The following is a 19,663-nucleotide window of genomic DNA, read 5'->3' on the forward strand; positions in this document are numbered from 1 at the left end:
GACGCTTTAAAACAGTGACGTCTTTACAATAAGGGGCCCCACCAGATAGCGCTGTGGAGCAGTACACGACATGATCAATAACTCAATGTTACTAATAATATATAATTTATATGTATATTCTTTGTAACTAACATTCTTGCTAGTTTTATTACATATAACAAAGGTAGCGCATTTTTCAAGTGAGCAAAAGTATTGGAACATGTGACTGACAGATGTTTCTTGTTGCCCAGGTGTTGCTTTTTTAGGTTGATTGTTCAACCATTAAATAGCTCTGCATACTAGTCTAAGTTTTTATCCTTGGTTTAAACCTATAGAGACTGAATTTCTTGTTAAAGAGGATAAACCAACATGAAGACCAGAGAGCTGTCTATGGGAGAAAAGCAAGCCATTTTCAAGCTGAGAAAAGAAGGAAAATCGACTAGAACCATTGGACAAACATTGGCAACAGGCAATGTCCTGAAAAAGAAAGAAACTACTGGTGTACGGAGCAACAGACGTCGAACAGTTCGGCCAAGGAAAACATTAGTAGTTGATGACCGAAATATTGTGAGAGCTGTGAAGAAAACCCCCCAAACATCAGTAAGTGACATCACCAACGACCTTCACAGTTCAGGGGTGAAGGTATCCCAATCCACTGTTCGAAGAAGACTCTGAGAGCAGAAATAAAGAGGCCATACCACAAGATGCAAACCACTCATCAGCAGTAAGAATCAGAAGGCCAGATTGGAATTTGCAAAGAAGTACAGAGATGAGCCGCAAAAGTTGTGGAACACAATCTTATGGACTGATGAGACCAAGATTAATCTCTCCCAAAGTGATGGAAAGGCCAAAGTGTGGAGAAAGAAAGGAACTGCTCATGATCCGAAGCATACAAGCTCATCTGTGAAGCATGGTGGAGGTAGTGTCATGGCTTGGGCGTGCATGGCTGCTTCTGGAACAGGCTCATTCATATTTATTGATGATGTAACTGATGATGGTAGCAGCAGAATGAATTGAGAAGTGTACAGAAACATTTTGTCTGCCAAATTTACGGAGAAATGCATTGAAACTAATCGGGAGGAAGTTTATCCTGCAGCAGGACGATGACCCAAAGCACACTGCCAACAAAACAAAGGACTTCATCAGGGGGAAAAAAGTGGAAGGTTTTAGACTGGCCAAGTCAATCAGCTGACCTTAACCTTTCACCTCCTGAAGAGGAGACTGAAGGGAGAAACCCCCCGAAACAAACAAGAACCGAAAGAAGTTGCGGTAAAAGCCTGGAATAGCATGACAAATAAAGAATGCAACAGTTTGGTGATGTCGATGGGTCGCAGGCTTGAGGCAGGGTTTGCAAGCAAGGGTTATGCCACCAAATATTAAATGTTATTTACTTTAAGATTATTTGTTCCAATACTTTTGCTCACCTAACAATGCTGTGGTCTTATACAAATGGTGGTATGTCCTGAGTTGTTGAATACATCTAAATGTAAATACCAGGAAATAAAAGCTGAAATTCTGAACTCTTGTCTCATACTCATCTTTTGATCTTAAACCCAAATGACTTCAGTGAACAATAAAACGAAGGAATTTGCCTTGCCGTTCCGCTACTTTTGGAGGGGACTGTACCTAAGGTCAGTAGTCTGCTACTTCTAGCATTGTTCATTTGGTGAGCATGGGGCCAGCCCCTCAGCATTCATTAGTCAAGTGAGCAGATGAAAACGTTGTGCGCATGTTCGACGCGCTTTCGATAATAAGCTGTAGGGCACGAACATATTGGCCCTATAGCCAATAAAGCATAATAGAACAACCTACGTTTAAGATGTTTTTTTGAAAAGTAATTTATGGGGTATGGGCATTGCTAGCCAGCTGCTAGCTAGCTACTAGATGTCAGTTATGTTCGTTTGTTAGCTACTACTAATAGCGAGCCAAATACAGTGAAGCAATACGAATCAAGATGACAATTTATTAAAAGCTAAATTTAGGACATTGCCAATAGAACAGAAATTAGAAATTATACATTTTGGGAGAACACCAGGCAGAAGATTTCAATATCATTCAGTCTGGTAAGAACAAAAAACGGAATCCGTTACTCCTGCTCCGCGTTACGTTAATATGTGCAGCTGTGATTTCATGTACAAGGTGCTTTTGTGGGTTACACTTTACTTGAAGGTATCAACATAAGAGTGACATGACACTGTCATGAACGTGTCATAAACGTTTATAAACAAGTCATAAACGTTTATGACATAACGCTTCGTTTAGTGTCATTCGGTTGTTGTCATGACTAGTTATGGTTAGCGTTAGAGTTCATGTGTCATGACCGTGTCATGTCACTTTTATGTAGATACCTTCAAGTAAAGTGTTACCCTTTTGTGTTTGGATTCATTGAGCATGTAGGTTTGTGTGTAGTTTTATTGATGAGTTTATTGTGCCCCGCCAGGCTTTCAATGCCAGAGACGTCACTGCTTTGAAAATATATAAAGTCAACTCAAAGCCCTTCATTCTTTGTTAATATGTGACATTGAGCTGCAAGCAGGTTCTTTAATTTGAATAATGTGTATGCCTGAAGCCATTCAGTTAAAAAAGAACAGCAGTCAGGCTCTTTTTTTGCTGCAAGAAAAAGGGTTCTTTTGCCCTAACTTTTTAATCATCTCACGACCCCTCAGATGGATCTTGTGACCCCCCCCCCGTAGGCGTCCCCCATAGCTGGGAGCTGCTGACTTAGAACTTAGAAAAAGAATTGAGTATACATTTGAAAACAGTTCTGGTTTATCCTTAGTTACATGAAACAATGTACTGTGTTTGCCCTGTCCAAGCAAAGAAAAGTAATACCCACCTTCGGTTTTTCCATTCAGTTTTAAAAAAAACAGAATCAAGATGTCAGGATTTTCCTGCTGCAATATCATGCAGCAGACATTTTTTTATTTTACCCTAACTTTTTAATCATCTCACAACCCCTCAGATGTATCTTGTGACCCCCTTTTTAAACCCCATAGCTGGGAACCGCTGAATAGACAAAATTGGTCATACATTAAAAAAAGTTCTAATTTATCTTTAGTTATTTGAAACAATTTACTGTTTGCCCATCTAAGTAAAGAAAAGTAAAACGCACCTTCGGTGTTTCCATAGTATATCTGCTCACTGGCCTGTGAAAAAACAGAAAAGCTGGTTTGAAACAGAAGAATATCTATCTGGTAGCATGCAGTACATAAAGGAACTGCTCTAACAAAACAGCCCTTTAGCTCTCTGGACAGTGTGCTGTTAGTTCTGGAGCCAGTTTGGAGATAAAACAACTTGTTGTTGGACATGCAGAGGCGGCTCACCCTCAGGATGCCCTCATGCATGAAGGTGTCTCCTCCTGGGAGAACCCTGTGGAGCTCCTCCAGACCTTTACGAATGCGTTCCCTGAGCAGACATATAGAAGACGACGTAAGCCACATTGTTGATTAATCTAATCAAATTGAAAAATATTTCCTTTGTCAGATTCATTTGTGAACATACTTTGGACCACAAACAGACACTGTGAGGCGTGGTGACGGAGTAATAGTTTCCATCAGGACAGCGTTTTGCAGGAAAAAAAAAACAGCAATGTGTAACAGATGATGGATTGAAACGGTCTTGGTTTGTATTGGCTCGAGAAAGAATCAGATTGACAGGAAATGAGCCCTTTGTCGAATAAGATATGAGGGAAGCAGTGAAAGTGAAAATATTTTGTGACACTGCTGAGGAAAGATTAGACACGTAAACTGCCCACAATGTGTCAAAAAACCACATGATGAAGTAGTTGTGCAGACCGACGACATTGTAGACAGATAACTCGAGGGAAAGTATCTGTCTGGAATCTTCTTGGTTATAAAAATCCAGAGGGATCATAACTGCGTGGTCTGTGTCCAAATCTGCTATAACACTCATTCGTCTCAGCTGCATGATAGAAAAGAAGCAAAGGATTAAAAGCGTTTTTGAATGGATCTGCACCCACCTGTCTTCTGTCAGGCTCATTAAGATGCTTCCCTCAGTGGAGAACACAATGAAGGACATCCGCAACTGTGGACTGGGGCAAGGAGAAGAGTAAGATACTCTGAGATCAGTGATCATTCATGTATGTTTTCCCACAGACTCTGGATGACACAATTAGGATTTGTTTTTACCTTATGAATTTATGAGCTAGATGTTCAACAAAGTTGTAGATTTCTGTCCAGTGATGCTGCACACTCCCAGATCTGAGAAGAGAAAAGCCAAATGAATGTAAAGATTTCTATTTTTTTATTCACCACTGCTGTGCATCTAAGATGCATGACCACGGCCAGATTATGAGACATTGGGCCCCTGGGCGCCGACTTTTAAAAAGCCTCGTACGGCTCTTACATAGGAGCACCACCCCCACACTACACCAGACACAGAATGACTATACATTCTGTGTCTCTTAAAGGACAAATCCAGCGCAAAATGAACCTAGGGGTTCATAACACGTGTACCGAGTCAACCGTTCTCTGGGATTTGTTTTCATGCCAATCGAATGTGACCAGTTTTAGCGCAAACCGCTAATTAGCTTATAACGCTAGTTGTCGGGGCAGAGGGTAAAGTAATTTCTACACCACTAACAAGGCTCAAAACCGCACCACACTTCCAAGGTAGCATAATGAGGGTCCCTACGTGTAAACCCAAGCATTGAGAACTTTGTAAGTGACAGACAGTTTGTGAAAAAGATAGATTATAAAGACAGTACCCTTCACGTATACATGCGGGAAAACAGTCATGACCATAGACTGTATGACCAGTCGAACGACGAACGCCGTGTAACCAGTAACCAGTAAAATAGCTCAAGCACGGCGTTCGTCGTGGTGCTATTTTGAGCCTTGTTAGTGGTAGAGAAATAGCAATTTCTTTTTACTTTACCAGTGCCCCGACAACTAGCGTTTTAAGCTAATTAGCGGTTTGAGCTAAAACTGATCACATTCGATTAGCATGAAAACAAATCCCAGAGAACAGTCGACTCGGTACAAGTGTTATTAACCCCTAGGTTCATTTAGCGCCGGATTAGTCCTTTAATATTTGTTTTCTGTCTCTTTGTCGACGGTTTGTGTCTCTGTAGTTTTGTGTTTTCTTGTAATAATTTTATGTCCAATTGTAGTAGTTTTAGATCTCTTAGTGGTCGTTTTGCGTCTCTTTGTTGTTATTTTGTGACTCTGTAGTCGTTTTATGTCTCCTCATAGTCATGTTATTGTCCCCTTGTAGTAGTTTTGAGTCTTTCTGTAGTCGTTTTGTGTCTCCTCATAGTCATGTTATGTCCCCTTGTAGTAGTTTTGAGTCTCTGTAGTCGTTTTGTGCCTCCTCTTTTCTATTTGCATATTTAAGTGGTTCTTTTGTGTCTATGCAGTTGCTTTGTGTCTCTTTGTAGATGTTTAGTGTCTCTTTGTAGTTGTTTTCAATGGAAAAACTTTCTCCCTGTTTTGCATCTCTTTGTAGTTTTGCATCTCTTTGTAAGCCTTTTGCATCTCATGGTAGTTCTTTTATGTCTCTTTGTAGTTGTTAAGCTTGTCTTTGTAGTGGTTTTGTGTTTCAAGAAGTAATTTTAGGTGCCCTTGTAGTAGTTTTTTTTTCTCTGTGGTTTATTTGTCTCTTTGTATTCGTTTTATGTCTCTTTGTAGTTGTTTTCAATGGAAAAACTTTCTCCCTGTTTTGCATCTCTTTGTAGTTTTGCATCTCTTTGTAAGCCTTTTGCATCTCATGGTAGTTCTTTTATGTCTCTTTGTAGTTGTTAAGCTTGTCTTTGTAGTGGTTTTGTGTTTCAAGAAGTCCTTTCGCATCTCTTTGCAGTCATCGCCCCCTGACCCCTGGGCCTGTGCCCAGTAGGCAGGGTCCAAAATTAGCACCATCCACCAGCCAAATGCTGGTTAAAAATCAGATAGTGGCTGATAGATTTGCTTCACTCACCAGCCAAATAAACAGTAATCCAAAAAAGCTAATTTTGAACCGTGCCAGTAGGTCAGTAATCTGTCAATGGTTTAGACTTTGAAAGTGAAAAGGAGCCTAGAAAGAGCCTGCGGAACAGTACTGCATGAGTAAATGCTTTGGGCAGCACGGCTGGTGCTGATGTCATGCTCCTCAGATTACTGTTAACATCTCTATAAATGCACCTGCTATTATACCAGTGTTATTGTACCCTCATTACGCCTTCGTGCATTCAGCTCTGTCATCACAACTCGGTCCCCTCTTTGCTAATGAACTCCAAACGGACCTGCTGTTTACATTTCTGCTTTTAGTGGATTCAGTGGTGAAAGAAGTAAATAAAAATGTGACATTTATCAAATCTGTGACTAAGACTGCAACCCCCAGCACCAAACCACACCACAGCCTAGTGTTAAACAGTGGTGGAAGAAGTATTCTTTACTACTTCTTTATTTAAAGGTGCAGTAGGTAAGACTTATAAAACTACCTTTCTGTTTTCATATTTGCTGAAACTAACCCTATGGTCCAGTAGAACTACATGAAGCAGGTCATTTAAAAAATAATCCGGCTCCTCTGGCACCACCTACAGCCTGTAATGTGATTTGCAAAAATCCACCGCTCCCTGTTCAGATGCACCAATCAGGGCCAGGGGTGGTATCTAACTGCGTGTCAATCACTGCTCATGCACACACTTTCATTCTCCCTTGTGGGGGGAGGGGCTTAGGAGACCGTTTTGGGCTGGAGAAGTCAGAAGGGACTGAGAAGTTGTCAATGTTAAAATTTTTACCTTTTAAAGTAAAGGTACTAAAACCACACTGTAAAGTCCGGCAGTACTCAATGCAGAGAAATACTCACATTTTAGAAACTGGGAACAGTAAAGTGTCAAATGTTAATTTTCTAATCATTTCAGCTCTTGTAGGCCTGTATGTTGTTTAATGTCAGTTTAATATATAATAAAACATCATATTTAATAAACTACATGTGTTTTATGTCCAAAAAAATCTTAATTTAGTAAATTAAACTTTACTAGTAAAGTAACTAGTAACTAAAGCTGTCAGATTAATGTAATGGAGTAAAAATCACAATATTTCTCTCTGAAATGTAGTGGAGTAGAAGTAGAAAGGGGCATGAAAAGAAAAAAGACTCAAGTTAAGTACAAGTACCTCGATATTTGTACAGAGGTACAGTATTTGAGTAACATTGATTGGAATGTAGCAAGGGCCACAAAGTCCTCTGCATCCTGCTCTCTTGTTGTTGGGAAAGAAAGATAGAGGAATAAAATGCTTAGGAGGAGAGAAGCTTCTCAGTATGGATTATCTAATTATCCGAAGATATCCATATACAGTTGTAGCTGGTTACAAAAGGGTGAGGCAGTTTGCGAGCCTGCATGCGTCAGTGTTGATGCCTATCAAAATGCCTTTCATTTAAACTGTTTTAGAGTTTGTTCTGAACATTTTGAAATGACACACATGGGGATCAGTTTTATGCAAATACCCTAAAAAGGTCAATTTATCCCTTGTGTTGTCCTCGGGTCAAATTTGGCCCATTTTTATATCAGAATTATGGGTTTCTTTGAACCAAATTGCCTCAAAATAACATGAATGGAGCTCACCCAGTAAGGGCTTTCGCCCCATGTTGGCTGAGTCCTGCAGCGGCGCGTGTTCGAATCTGACCTGCTGCCCTTTGCTGCGTGTCGTACCCCACCTCTCTCCCCCTTTCCTGTCTATCCACTGTCAATTAAAGGGAAAAGCCCCCAAAAAATAATCTTTTTAGGTAATTATAGGTATTAGGTATTATGTCATTTAAATTATGTTTATTGACCATGCATTTAAAAAAGCATAGAAAAAAGTGACAAAAAACATTGGAAAAAGAGCCAAAAACAAGTTTGAGGTCTACAGGAAGACAACACAAGCGTTAAGAAGATATGTGAAAATACCCTTAGAACCCAGAGGGTTAATTATTGGCATCGGAATATATAAAAAAAAAAACGTGTCAGTCGACCACTACTCTGCAGGGAGAGCTATGAGAGAGGGAGATGGACGACTGCAGTCCTAAAGTCAACATAAGAAAAATGATGAGTTGGATGATACATTTGTTGTTGACGTAGGCTAGTTGGCAAACATGTTGGCTTGTGGTAAAAATAAACTGAAATATAAAGTAGTTTTAAGCCACATTTGCAAAACCCCAAAATGTCAAAAGGTGAGCACTCTGTTACAGTCCAAACAGCCTGGCTACATTAAGTGCCAGAGGAGCTGTGTGCCTGTTTATCTACAGCATGAAGTGCTTTCGATTTGACTCCCAGTCAGGAAAACTCAGGTAAACACTGCTCTTATACGACATTGACCCCTTTTGAGAACCTTAAATAGTTTCCACTTGACTCACTTTGTTGATGAGATTCGCTTAATTCCTGTGTAGCTAAATCAGTAGAGCACGGAAATAAGAGTTTTCACTTACAAATACATCACGTACTTCCCGCAGATAACTGCAAAAACGCTAAGAAATTACACGGAAGCGTATCACGCCTCATCAAAAATGTTAACAAGTCAATGTTCAGTGTGGTAGTTCTGATCAGGTACCCATGCTGCGTGGCTGAAAGAAAGCACAGGTCAGCAAAAACATGGAAAGTGATTCTAAATCAAGAGTAATGTGTCCAACTTTGAAGTGAGGCCAAACATCCTGTGTCCTACGTAAGAATCGCAGACTATGTTAGAACTCCAAGCCAAGAAGATAAAGAGATACAACGATGCTCTTTTTTTGCCGTGCACACAATTCTGCAAAAAAAACTGCCCACGTGGTGTATGTTATTATGTTGTTAATAAGGATGAACACCAGTCTGTGCAGCCCGCAGCTGACTGATGAATGGGGGAAACATCTAACACACCACTAATCGTTACCATCTGTAGACACATGCAAAGCTGAAATGTAAAGATCGAGGCCTTTTAAGTGCAATGCATCATCGGCCCGTCCGTCCTTTTTCCTGCACGGCGAGACACCAGGGTGCGTAATGATAACCGAAACGGGGATGACGTCATGAAAACACTTTGGCAGACCGTGATGGAAGAAGCACAGGAACAACAGAAAATATTGCAAATATACTTCATGCAAGTCTTTTGTTTTTTTTAAGGCCATAAGCAGAGACAGGTGAGTGGAATATTCTTAGCCAATAAGATAAATACAATGCAGGATATCACAGAATGAATATATTTCTCTTATTCAACTGGATATGGATCTGTTTGGTTTGGTTGTTTGAACATAAAACATTTTTATTTGCAGACTTTTTAGAACAAGCATGGGCTAAAGAGGAAGACTGCAATGATGATTCTGTCTGGAAGTGAAATTCCCTGTTATTTATTTAGTTTTTTTTTGTGAATGTGTGTAGTTATTTTTTGTTTTATGTATGAAATGGTTAGTTCAAGTTAGATTTATGGGTTGCACTATTATGTTGTGGCTGCTGTGATATGTTTTCTTTATTTTGTGCAAAGTAAAGAGTATGTTGTGAGTGGACATTGGATCCGAAGCTGTGGATTAAATCTCTTTCATATTGGTGTCATGTAATTCCGTGTAGGATGGGTCATTTAGTGGCATGACACGTAAAAAAAATACATCAAATATGATATCATATAGCTAATGTTTGTATTGGAATTCAAGATGAATAGCTTTCACTTGTCAACAGAGATCATGCGTAGTCATCATGTGTGTTAGGTAACTCACTTGTCCAAAACAAAGTAGAGGTCGAAGCCTCCAAAGCATGAGGACAACTTTGGCTGCTTCCTGTCCTGGTTCGGTCCAGCATTGCCCGCGGTAAGAACAACCAGCGCAGCACCAAACACAACTGGAAACCAGTAGCTTCTACTCCAATGCAAAGGCATTATTCCAGCTGAAGAAAATCTCATAAAACCAACTTCAATAAAGGAAAAAAAGTTGCAAAGTTAATCCTCCTTGCAGAGTCTTTTTCTTTTCAATCCTCCACAGGCGTCTTCAGCATTAAAAAGAAGAAATAATCCAAAGGAGAGCAGTGAGTGTAACTCAGAGGTTGAAGTGGAGAAGAGAGAAAGCATGAGTGAGTGTTGTGGGTCTCTCACTGTGGTTGGGACCCTCTCATCACTGCATGCACAAAGACAAGAAGAGCTCCACAACCTCCCACTGCGGCTGCTTTTTGTTAATGACAATACCATGCAACAGAGAGATCCCCAGACCCTGGAAGTGTTTGCAAAACTCTCTTTGTGTTTTCAAGTCTCTCTATCTTGCTCTCTCTCTCTCTCTCTCTCTCTCTCTCTCTGCAGAGGATGAGAGGAATGAAACCGAATGTGCTGGCTTGTCCTGCCGCCTGGTGGTGATACTGTAAGTGGCTGCTGGCTGCTTTTAAACCACACGATCATTAAAATAATGAACTCAGTGAACCCGAATACTCTGAATCTGCAATAACCTTTGAGAAGACCATATTAATAACAATCTTTATTTGTAAAACACGTTACAAAGTGCTTCACAAAACCACAAAATATAACCGGCCAGTTATAAAAACATCAGGTTTATCAAAAAGAAAAGACAATGAAGTGTATAAAAAAAGTTATGGAAGATATGGATTGATCTCCAACTCTACATCAAACAGAGTCAGAGTAGAGGGGTGTTTAGTTTGGTAGGAGGTCATTTTGACTTATGTTTGTATCATTTAAATCATTATGTAAGATAAAGCACTGTTTGGATTGAAGTTATCAATGTGATGTGTTTTACGTGTGTCCGTCTACTGATGTATCGTCTTAACACCGAGGTAAATAAGTGAAATAAGTGTTGAGTTACACTTCCATGTAACCCCTGGGGTTGACATGTTTTTATGTCTGTTGTGTATTTTTCATACCCAAAATAAAATCCATCAGGAAGAGTGTGCTGAACTTCAAGTGCAGAATTGGTGGAGTAGTTTGTGTTTTTGCGTACTTGAGATTCTCTTCTTTCTCAAACAAACACATTTAAGCAAAAAAGGAGTGAATCATGAAGAAATTTACATTTTGAGATTTTATTTTCAATTTTCAGCAGCTGTACTTCCTGTTTGGTCGTGTGTTACAACCAACACAACAGGCAGTGTTTCCCGGTGAGAAGCCAGTGAGGGATCCCAACTCCATCTTTCTCACTCGTCCAAGAAAATACTGCAGACCTTCATAACAGCCATCACTTCCCTACTGCTCCATAAATTGGACATAATATGGATGGGTCGTTCTTCTTGTGCACTATGTATTCACAAGCATGAGAGTCAAAAACTGACACACAGTCATCAGGGAAATGTGTGGGGGTTGAATACCTGCAAATACACAGTAAACACAGTTAACAGTATACGTAAATACAGACATGAATTAAAAAGTACGACACATGGAAATGGCAAAGAACGCACTAATTTGGTTGAGTTTGGGGAGTGGGTCCAAGAGGCTTTTTTGTACTTCTCACCATGATACATATGTGTACCAATTTTCATTAGTCTATGTGAAAGTTAAAGGAGGGGGCTTAAATTTTGAAAACTGCGCTAGCGAGCCATTTTTGCATGCCTTTCACAAAACCCTTAAATTACATAAATGTTCACCAGGCCTGATGCGACTGTCAATTTTGTATATTTTTATACTAATTAAAGTGTTCTCATAGAAAAACAAATGTTTTGTACTCACCCAGCACAGCAGCCACCGCATTCACAGTCCATACATCTACTGTTTCTCCATCTAGATCCCACAGCATGCCACGTCTGATCCACATCGTCCTGACAATGGGTCACGCCTATGGGTGGAAAGAAAAAGTGGTGAATATTTCAAAATATAAGTGTAATAAATATAGCCTAGTGTATCTCTGTGTTTGTGAGTTTTTTTTCCCTTTTTCCTTTACCTGGTTTCATGGCCTTATGGAAGCATTGAGCATTTGACAGTGGCGCCAGAGCACATAGCAGCACAGCCAGAGCCAAGTATTTCTTCACGGGGGGGGGAAAAAAAACAGAAACAAACATCACAGTTTTAACATTTGATCTCGGCATTCTGAATCCAGATGTGTAACCCAGTTTCCAGATTAATTCTCACTCTCTGGTTAATTCATAATCCACGTTTATTTCCTTTATCTTAACATGGTTTAAATGGAGTGCACTCTTTTTCACATTGTAAGGTTTTCTGTTATATTAATCATTATTTTCTGTCTATGTTACCATGCTGGTGGTCAGGTCTTTCCCGGTGTAGAAAAGGTATGGCCCATCGCGAAGGACGGTTATATACTATGGCCTGCCAATTGGGCCGTACCATCGGCTACCATGCTGGAGGGGGGATTTAGGTTTAGGTTGGGTTTATTTGTATTAGTTGCAATTATGTCCATTTTGGTTTTCCCCGTGTGTGTAATTTGGTTTGGCCAAGTTGGTATATAGAGAGCCTTTTGTCTCATTCAAGGAAGTCAGTTTGTTGAGTTCATGTATCCCAGTTTCTGGATTAATTCTTTTTTTTTTTACAAAAGGCTTCATAGTTCAACAAATAATATTTAGATTTTTAGATCTGTAGTAATTAATGTTATTTTCTTATCTAACAAATCTATAACACTCTGACACTGCTGGGGGACAACTCAGTTTTTCCAATCGACATGAGGGGCTATACACGCTTTGTCAGACTAGCCCTTATTGCGGATAATAAATGTATAACCATTTGCTGGAAAAGTGAGGAACCCCCCTGGGTTATCCATGTGGCTCATTTTAAGAGCTGTCATCATTCATACCTTCAGAAAAGATCATGTTTAACATCAAGAAGAAGCCATTTCTTTTTGATGCTGGGGAGATTTTGTAACCTTTTTACACAAAAGACCTTCTCTGAGAGACGATGCCCATACTTACTTAAGCTTACTCACGTTTGAGACCCTACTCAGCCAGGTGCACTGTAGCTTTCTTAAGGTTAATACTTCAGCCTTTGAACATAACACGTGTACATAGCATGTCCATCTCTGGAACTGACAACTAATATCATTTTTATGATTTATTTCTCTCTTTTTTTTCTTTTCTTTTTTCAAATTAATGTAATACTTAATACCACCACTACTATAACTATTATGTTATAGTTTACTGGGGGTGATGGAGGGTCATTGTTAATGCTGTTTGCATTTTACTTTTTGCTGTACTGCCCTCTATCTCTGCAAGAAAAGAACATGAAAATAAAAAAATAAAAAATCTATAACATAATATGCAAATATGTTTAATATCATGTTTAATATATTTCTAATAGTTCTCTTGTGCTGTTCTTTCACATAACAAAGACTGTATAAATGAACTACAAATTATGCCAAGGGACATATGAGTGGGCCCCTGGTGTATTCTCTATCTTTTAAAAAAAGGTCCTTGCCTGAAAAAAAATGATTGATCACTTTCTCCTCTAAAACAGAGCAATCATTCTGTAAGTGTTGCCGCTTTGACAACCATGACATGAGATCCATAAAATGAGTCCAAATCAATTTGTATTACTTTTATCTACTAGTAAACATCAGTTTTTATAACAACTCCCCATGATTGGCATTACTTTATCCAGTCAAAACACAAATTCAGCTCCCAACAAACAATTCATAACTCAACCATCTTAAAACTCACCATAGTGGCAGTCAGATTTCCGTCCAAACTGAATTGTGTTTAGTAAGAGGTTAAAGTATCCTGTATGTTTAATGAAAGGCTCTGTCTTTTAAACAGTGTCTGCTGCAGGGACCTTTGGAATTAAATAAGGGGAGGGGAGGCGGGGTCTGCTTACGGGAAGAGGTCACTCACCTCCGGTTATTATCATATTTACAGTTCATGGTCTTAGCAAATAAAAGCACTAGAACATGCAATGTAAAAGTCATTTTTGAAATAGTTTAGGATCATTTTAAGATTTGACAAAGTTCCTCGGAGTAATGTCTACTTTTACGTAACTATTTTGGAGTGAAAATGTCTGACAGACAACACAATTTTAATTATTATTTTAAGGTTTAGTACATTATAGAGGGAGTCCATGATCCAGGCTTGTTTTTTAATATTGTGTATTTGTATGTGCTTTTATTGTCATTTTTGATGAATAAAGTTTTTGAAAACATCATGTTCTGCAAATCTTTGAGTCTACAATCTCTTCACAAACAAGCCAGGGAGTTTAAAGGGTAACTACGTTTTTTATTTTCAACCTGGACCCTATTTTCGTATGTTTTTGTGTCTAAGTGACTGATGGGAACAATAATCTTTGAAACTGGCGCAGTATTAAGCGAGATCGCAGCAGTCGGCGGCAAAACAAGCTACAATGTAAGTTAATAGGGCATTTGTCCAGCTTCACAAAAGGGCTCGTTTTACCGCTGACAGACTCAGATTAATATTCTAAGTGTCTGACAACATTGTGGAAAGAATCCCTTCAGAGATAGACCTTTAAAATCTCTTTGTTTAACCAGAAACAGCTCTGAAGGCGCTGGCGCTAAACCCACCAGACTCCATTTAAAAAAGCAATACTTTTAACGTGTATAGAGCCAACGTATTTTCAGATATAAATTGGTAAACTATGTGTTTATTTTAACCAAAACTAGATTTGTGTTGGTTGGAAAAGTGAAAAGACGACCCAAAACGTTTTTGTTATAGTTTTATTTTGTTTCTGTCGGCTTTGAATGAAGTGTATTTTAATATGCTAAAATTACTGTTTATTTACATGGAGTCTGGTGGGTTTAGCGAACGCAATTTTGGGGATGTTTTTTATGTTTAAAGGTCCCATGGCATGAACATTTCACTTTATGAGATTTTTTAACATTAATGTGAGTTCCCCCAGCCTGCCTATGGTCCCCCTGTGGCTAGAAATGGTGATAGGTGTAAACCGAGCCCTGGGTATCCTGCTCTGCCTTTGAGAAAATGAAAGCTCAGATGGGCCAATCTGGAATCTTCTCCTTATGAGGTCATAAGGAGCAAGGTTACGTCCCCTTTCTCTGGTTTGCCCGCCCAGAGAATTTGGCCCACCCATGAGAGAGAGAGAGAGATATCATGGCTTTCAAACGAGCAAAGTGGCAGTTGGTCAAGACCACACCCCCACCCTCCAAAGCTCATTGTAGGACTGGCTCTAGTGGCTGTAATTCTGCACCAAGGTTAATTTCGGGAAAGAGACTTCAGATACAGTATTATGGGACCACTAAGGTCTATATAAAAGAGACTTCAGATACAGTATTAGGGGACCACTAAGGTCTATATAAAAGAGACTTCAGATACAGTATTAGGGGACCACTAAGGTCTATATAAAAGAGACTTCAGATACAGTATTAGGGGACCACTAAGGGACCACTAAGGTCTATATAAAAGAGACTTCAGATAAAGTATTAGGGGACCACTAAGGTCTATATAAAAGAGACTTCAGATACAGTATTAGGGGACTACTAAGGCCTATATAAAAAAGACTTCAGATACAGTATTAGGGGACCACTAAGGCCTATATAAAAGAGACTTCAGATACAGTATTAGGGGACCACTAAGGTCTATATAAAAGAGACTTCAGATACAGTATTAGGGGACCACTAAGGTCTATATAAAAGAGACTTCAGATAAAGTATTAGGGGACCACTAAGGTCTATATAAAAGAGACTTCAGATACAGTATTAGGGGACCACTAAGGTCTATATAAAAGAGACTTCAGATACAGTATTAGGGGACCACTAAGGTCTATATAAAAGAGACTTCAGATACAGTATTAGGGGACTACTAAGGCCTATATAAAAAAGACTTCAGATACAGTATTAGGGGACCACTAAGGCCTATATAAAAGAGACTTCAGATACAGTATTAGGGGACCACTAAGGTCTATATAAAAGAGACTTCAGATACAGTATTAGGGGACCACTAAGGTCTATATAAAAGAGACTTCAGATACGAGCTTAGGAGTGAGAATAAAAAAACATGAATAATAGGCTACATTGTTTTACAGATATGCTTACAGTGTGTACTGAAGTCACTTACTTATTTTTCTAGTTTTAGTCATGTTTGTTCTGTATGATCATTAATTGTAGAAAGATATTTAGAATTAGACATAGCCTAGCTCAGAGATTTGTGCTTATGGTTGTAAAACATATTCTCGCATTATGAATCAGGGTTTGAAATTAAACCTAGTCCTTAGGGTAAATTTCCCGAGGAACATTAATTCCCTCTGCTCACTTTTATGGCAAAGTAGGCTAAATAATAATACATTTAATTTTATAGTGCTTTACATTGTAGGCTAAAAGACACTTTACAGTAAAACCAGCACATTTAGCAGATAAAAACAGATAAAGCAATAAAACCAACACGAAAAAGCTTATTAAAAGCAATTAAAACAGAATGTACAACTTTGTAAAAATGTGGAGTGACTAGTAAGTAACAGTCAGGCTGCTATTGTCTGTCTTTTTCTCTCCATTTGATAACAGCTGAATTTCCCTTTTCTGCATATATGCTTCACCTCCTCATAACTTTCCATAATTAGTTGCTGCTCAGCGGGTGAAACATATGCCGCACGCGTATTTTCCATTTCTGCATCAGTAAATCTGTGATCGATACCGTGGTCTATTTAAGAAAGCCGTGAACGAGCCCTTATCCCAGCTATCTACACCTGGCTTGACATAGCTTCACCTCATCCTGGCTCGGCAAACGTGCAACAGATTAAGCCGCGATGAGCGGACCACACCACGTCAAGCTGCGCTTTTTCATTTATCCTGGATATCTTCATTCTACTTTTGTGCAACAGGCCCCTGAAGGGACTAAAAATAAAGCTGGCATTTACATATGGATTGATCTCCAACTCTACATCAAATAAAGTCAGAGTAGAGGGGTGTTTAGTTGGAGTTCATTTTGACTTGAGTTTGTATCATTTGAATTATTTAAGATAAAGCACTGTTTAGATTGAGGTTTACAATGTGATGTGTTTTAGGAGAGTCTGATGTATGGTCTTAACACTGAGGTAAATAAGTGAAATAGGTTACACTTCCATGTAACCCCTGGGGTTGACTAGGCATACATGTTTTTATGTCTATTGTGTATTTTTCATACCCAAAATAAAATCCATCAGGAAGAGTGTGCTGAACTTCAAGTGCAGAATTGGTGGAGTAGTTTGTGCATACTTGAGATTCTTTTCTTTCTCAAACAAACCCATTTAGGCAAAAAAAAGGAGTGAATCATGAAGAAATTTACATTTTGAGATTTTATTTTCAGCAGCTGTTCTTCGTGTTTGGTAGTGTGTTACAACCAACACAACAGGCAGTGTTTCCCGGTGAGAAGCCAGTGAGGGATCCCAACTCCATCTTTCTCACTCGTCCAAGAAAATACTGCAGACCTTCAAAACAGCCATCACTTCCCTACTGCTCCATAAATTGGACATAATATGGATGGGTCGTTCTTCTTGTGCACTATGTATTTACAAGCATCAGAGTCAAAAACTGACACGCAGTCATCAGGGAAACATCTGGGGGTTGAATACCTGCAAATACAGTTAACAGTATATGTACAGTACAGGCCAAAAACACACACGCTTTTGTACTTCTCACCATGATACATATGTGTAACAATTTTCATTAGTCTATGTGAAACATAAATATTCACCAGACCTGATGCAACTGACAATTTCGGCAAGTTTAGTATGTTTAGGCCCTCAAATGAGATTCATTCATAAAAATAAATCGGCCCCTAATTAAAGTGTTCGCATAGAAAAACAAAGGTTTTGTACTCACCCAGCACAGCAGCCACCGCAGTCACAGTCCATACATGCACTGTTTCTCCATCTAGATCCCACAGCATGCCACGTCTGATCCACATCGTCCTGACAACGGGTCACGCCTATTGGTGGAAAGAAAAAGTGGTGAATATTTCAAAATGTGACATAAATATAGCCTAGTGTATCTCAGTTTGTGTTTTTTTTTCCCCTTTACCTGGTTTTATGGCCTTATGGAAGCAATGAGCATTTGACAGTGGCGCCAGAGCACATAGCAGCACAGACAGAGCCAAGTAGTTCTTCACAGGAAAACAAAAACAAAAAACAGAAACAAACATTACGGTTTTTACATTTGATCTCGGCATTCTGAATCCAGAGGTTTACCCAAGTTTCCAGATTAATTCTCACTCTCTGGTTAATTCATAATCCAAATTTATTTCCTTTATCTTAACATGGTTAAAATGGAGTATGCTCCATTCTACATTGTAAGGTTTTCTGTTATATTAATCATTATTTTCTGTCTATCTTACCATGCTGGTGGTCAGGTCTTCCCCCGGTGCAGAAAAGGCATGGCCCATCGCAAAGGACTGTTATATACTATGGCCTGCTAATTGGGCCGTACCATCGGCTACCATGCTGGAGGGGGGATTTAGGTTTAGGTTGGGTTTATTTGTATTAGTTGCAATTATGTCCATTTTGGTTTTCCCCGTGTGTGTAATTTGGTTTGGCCAAGTTGGTATATAGAGAGCCTTTTGGGGGGGGGAAAGGTTACTGCTAATGTTGTGACCTGGAGCAGGTGTTTTCTGTGTTAAAGAGTTTTTGGCATTGTTTTTGGTCATATATTTTCCAGACTTTCTACAACTGTTTACAAAAGCAGTCATGGATATATTTTATGTAGTGGTACTACGGATGCTATGGCTCTATCATGTGCAGAGTCTCCAACCTCAACCACGCCACCCACTGAGGCAGTATTCTCTTGAGTTTCTGATGCAATGGAACGATCTAAACTGAGTGGGTATGCATCTGCTCCTTATTCAAGATGTAAATGCAGAGATCGCTAAGCACAAGTCTCATGAATGGGATTGTATAAACTCCGCTAAAATGAGGAGACGAGGGAAAAGAGGAGGCGTCCGTATGAGATTAAAATGTCAGAAACTGCAGCGCATCCCGCCACGGACGGATTGACAATCTGTGCATTTGGGAAAAGTCCAGACAAAAAAAAATCTAAAGCCATATTAACAGCCAACAGCAGGGGGCGCTAATATGATCACTTATATGCTACGTGTAAAAAAAATTTAAAAAATAAATAAAAAGTGAGGAGGAAGCAGGAGAGACAGCAGAGTTAATTTCACATCAGTAAGAGGTACTGCTAAGTGCCAGGAGCCGGATACATTAGGCTACCTTTATCTCTATCTTAGCGAATTGCATAATCAGCTATCAACATGGGTGTGCATCATGATTATGAAAATTATCGTGCCTTAGAGTTGTCAAACTTAACGTGTTTAATAATTTCTGTTAGGTTAATTTGAAACATTAAACGCGTTCACTTGGTTGTATATGAGAGGTTGTAGTGAGCTCACTTTTGCTGCTAGGATGAAGACTATGGTATTGATTTTAAATGGGAAAACATCAGGCATGCATTGGTACCACTCTAAACCTAAAAAGAAATCTCTGTGTAGTTTTGGTATAGGCCTACAATATATCTAACCCCTAATTTCAGGTACAGCAAGTAGCCTACTTTATCTCTGAAAGTGTTGTCAGTAATACTCTGTTTTATATTTACAAGTTTGTGTAATTTGGGGTTTCTGTAGCCAGTGACATTTCATTATTTGTTTTATTTTTCAATGCCGATGTAATGGCATTGTACATTTTTAGTTTTTATTTGAAGGCTGAGGCTTCATTAATAAACACAACCCCAATTATCATCATTGGTTTTGAGATGTTACTTGCTGTGAATACCTTGTCTGATAGGCTACAGTATTGTGGCATAATCTCAGGACATCCTGGCTAGTGTCTGTTGCGCACGGCTAGGGGCGAATGGTCGGATGATGGGCCTATTTGGGAGGGCTGTT

The 19,663-nt window shown here is 39.2% G+C and overlaps 3 protein-coding genes across 3 annotated transcripts in view; all 3 read right to left on the bottom strand.

Moving 5' to 3' along the window:
- antxr1a (ANTXR cell adhesion molecule 1a) overlaps positions 1-10,145 on the bottom strand; it is a 37,641-nt gene extending 27,496 nt beyond the window's left edge. The window contains exons 1-5 of the mRNA XM_028578431.1: positions 9,640-10,145; positions 4,128-4,199; positions 3,959-4,030; positions 3,303-3,384; positions 3,092-3,125 (exon numbers count right to left, since the gene is read on the bottom strand). Of these exons, the coding sequence (XP_028434232.1) occupies positions 3,092-3,125; positions 3,303-3,384; positions 3,959-4,030; positions 4,128-4,199; positions 9,640-9,821 (442 nt within the window). The 5' untranslated portion in view covers positions 9,822-10,145. The remainder of the gene's footprint in view (positions 1-3,091; positions 3,126-3,302; positions 3,385-3,958; positions 4,031-4,127; positions 4,200-9,639) is intronic.
- An 825-nt stretch (positions 10,146-10,970) lies between these two features.
- On the bottom strand, positions 10,971-12,129 carry LOC114556372 (beta-microseminoprotein-like). The gene is made up of 4 exons (XM_028579294.1): positions 12,101-12,129; positions 11,791-11,872; positions 11,580-11,685; positions 10,971-11,221 (listed from the first exon to the last, which is right to left on the bottom strand). Exons 1-4 carry the CDS (start codon positions 12,101-12,103, stop codon positions 11,092-11,094), a joined length of 321 nt encoding a protein of 106 aa, XP_028435095.1. The 5' UTR covers positions 12,104-12,129; the 3' UTR covers positions 10,971-11,091.
- Positions 12,130-17,065: 4,936 nt separating this feature from the next.
- LOC114556071 (beta-microseminoprotein A1-like) lies at positions 17,066-18,225 on the bottom strand. Its single transcript, XM_028578911.1, has 4 exons — positions 18,122-18,225; positions 17,809-17,890; positions 17,611-17,716; positions 17,066-17,360 (listed from the first exon to the last, which is right to left on the bottom strand). Exons 1-4 carry the CDS (start codon positions 18,167-18,169, stop codon positions 17,231-17,233), a joined length of 366 nt encoding a protein of 121 aa, XP_028434712.1. The 5' UTR covers positions 18,170-18,225; the 3' UTR covers positions 17,066-17,230.
- Between the last annotated feature and the right edge of the window lie 1,438 nt (positions 18,226-19,663).

The sequence above is a fragment of the Perca flavescens genome, chromosome 5 (assembly GCF_004354835.1).
Source record: "Perca flavescens isolate YP-PL-M2 chromosome 5, PFLA_1.0, whole genome shotgun sequence".
Lineage (NCBI taxonomy): Eukaryota > Metazoa > Chordata > Actinopteri > Perciformes > Percidae > Perca > Perca flavescens.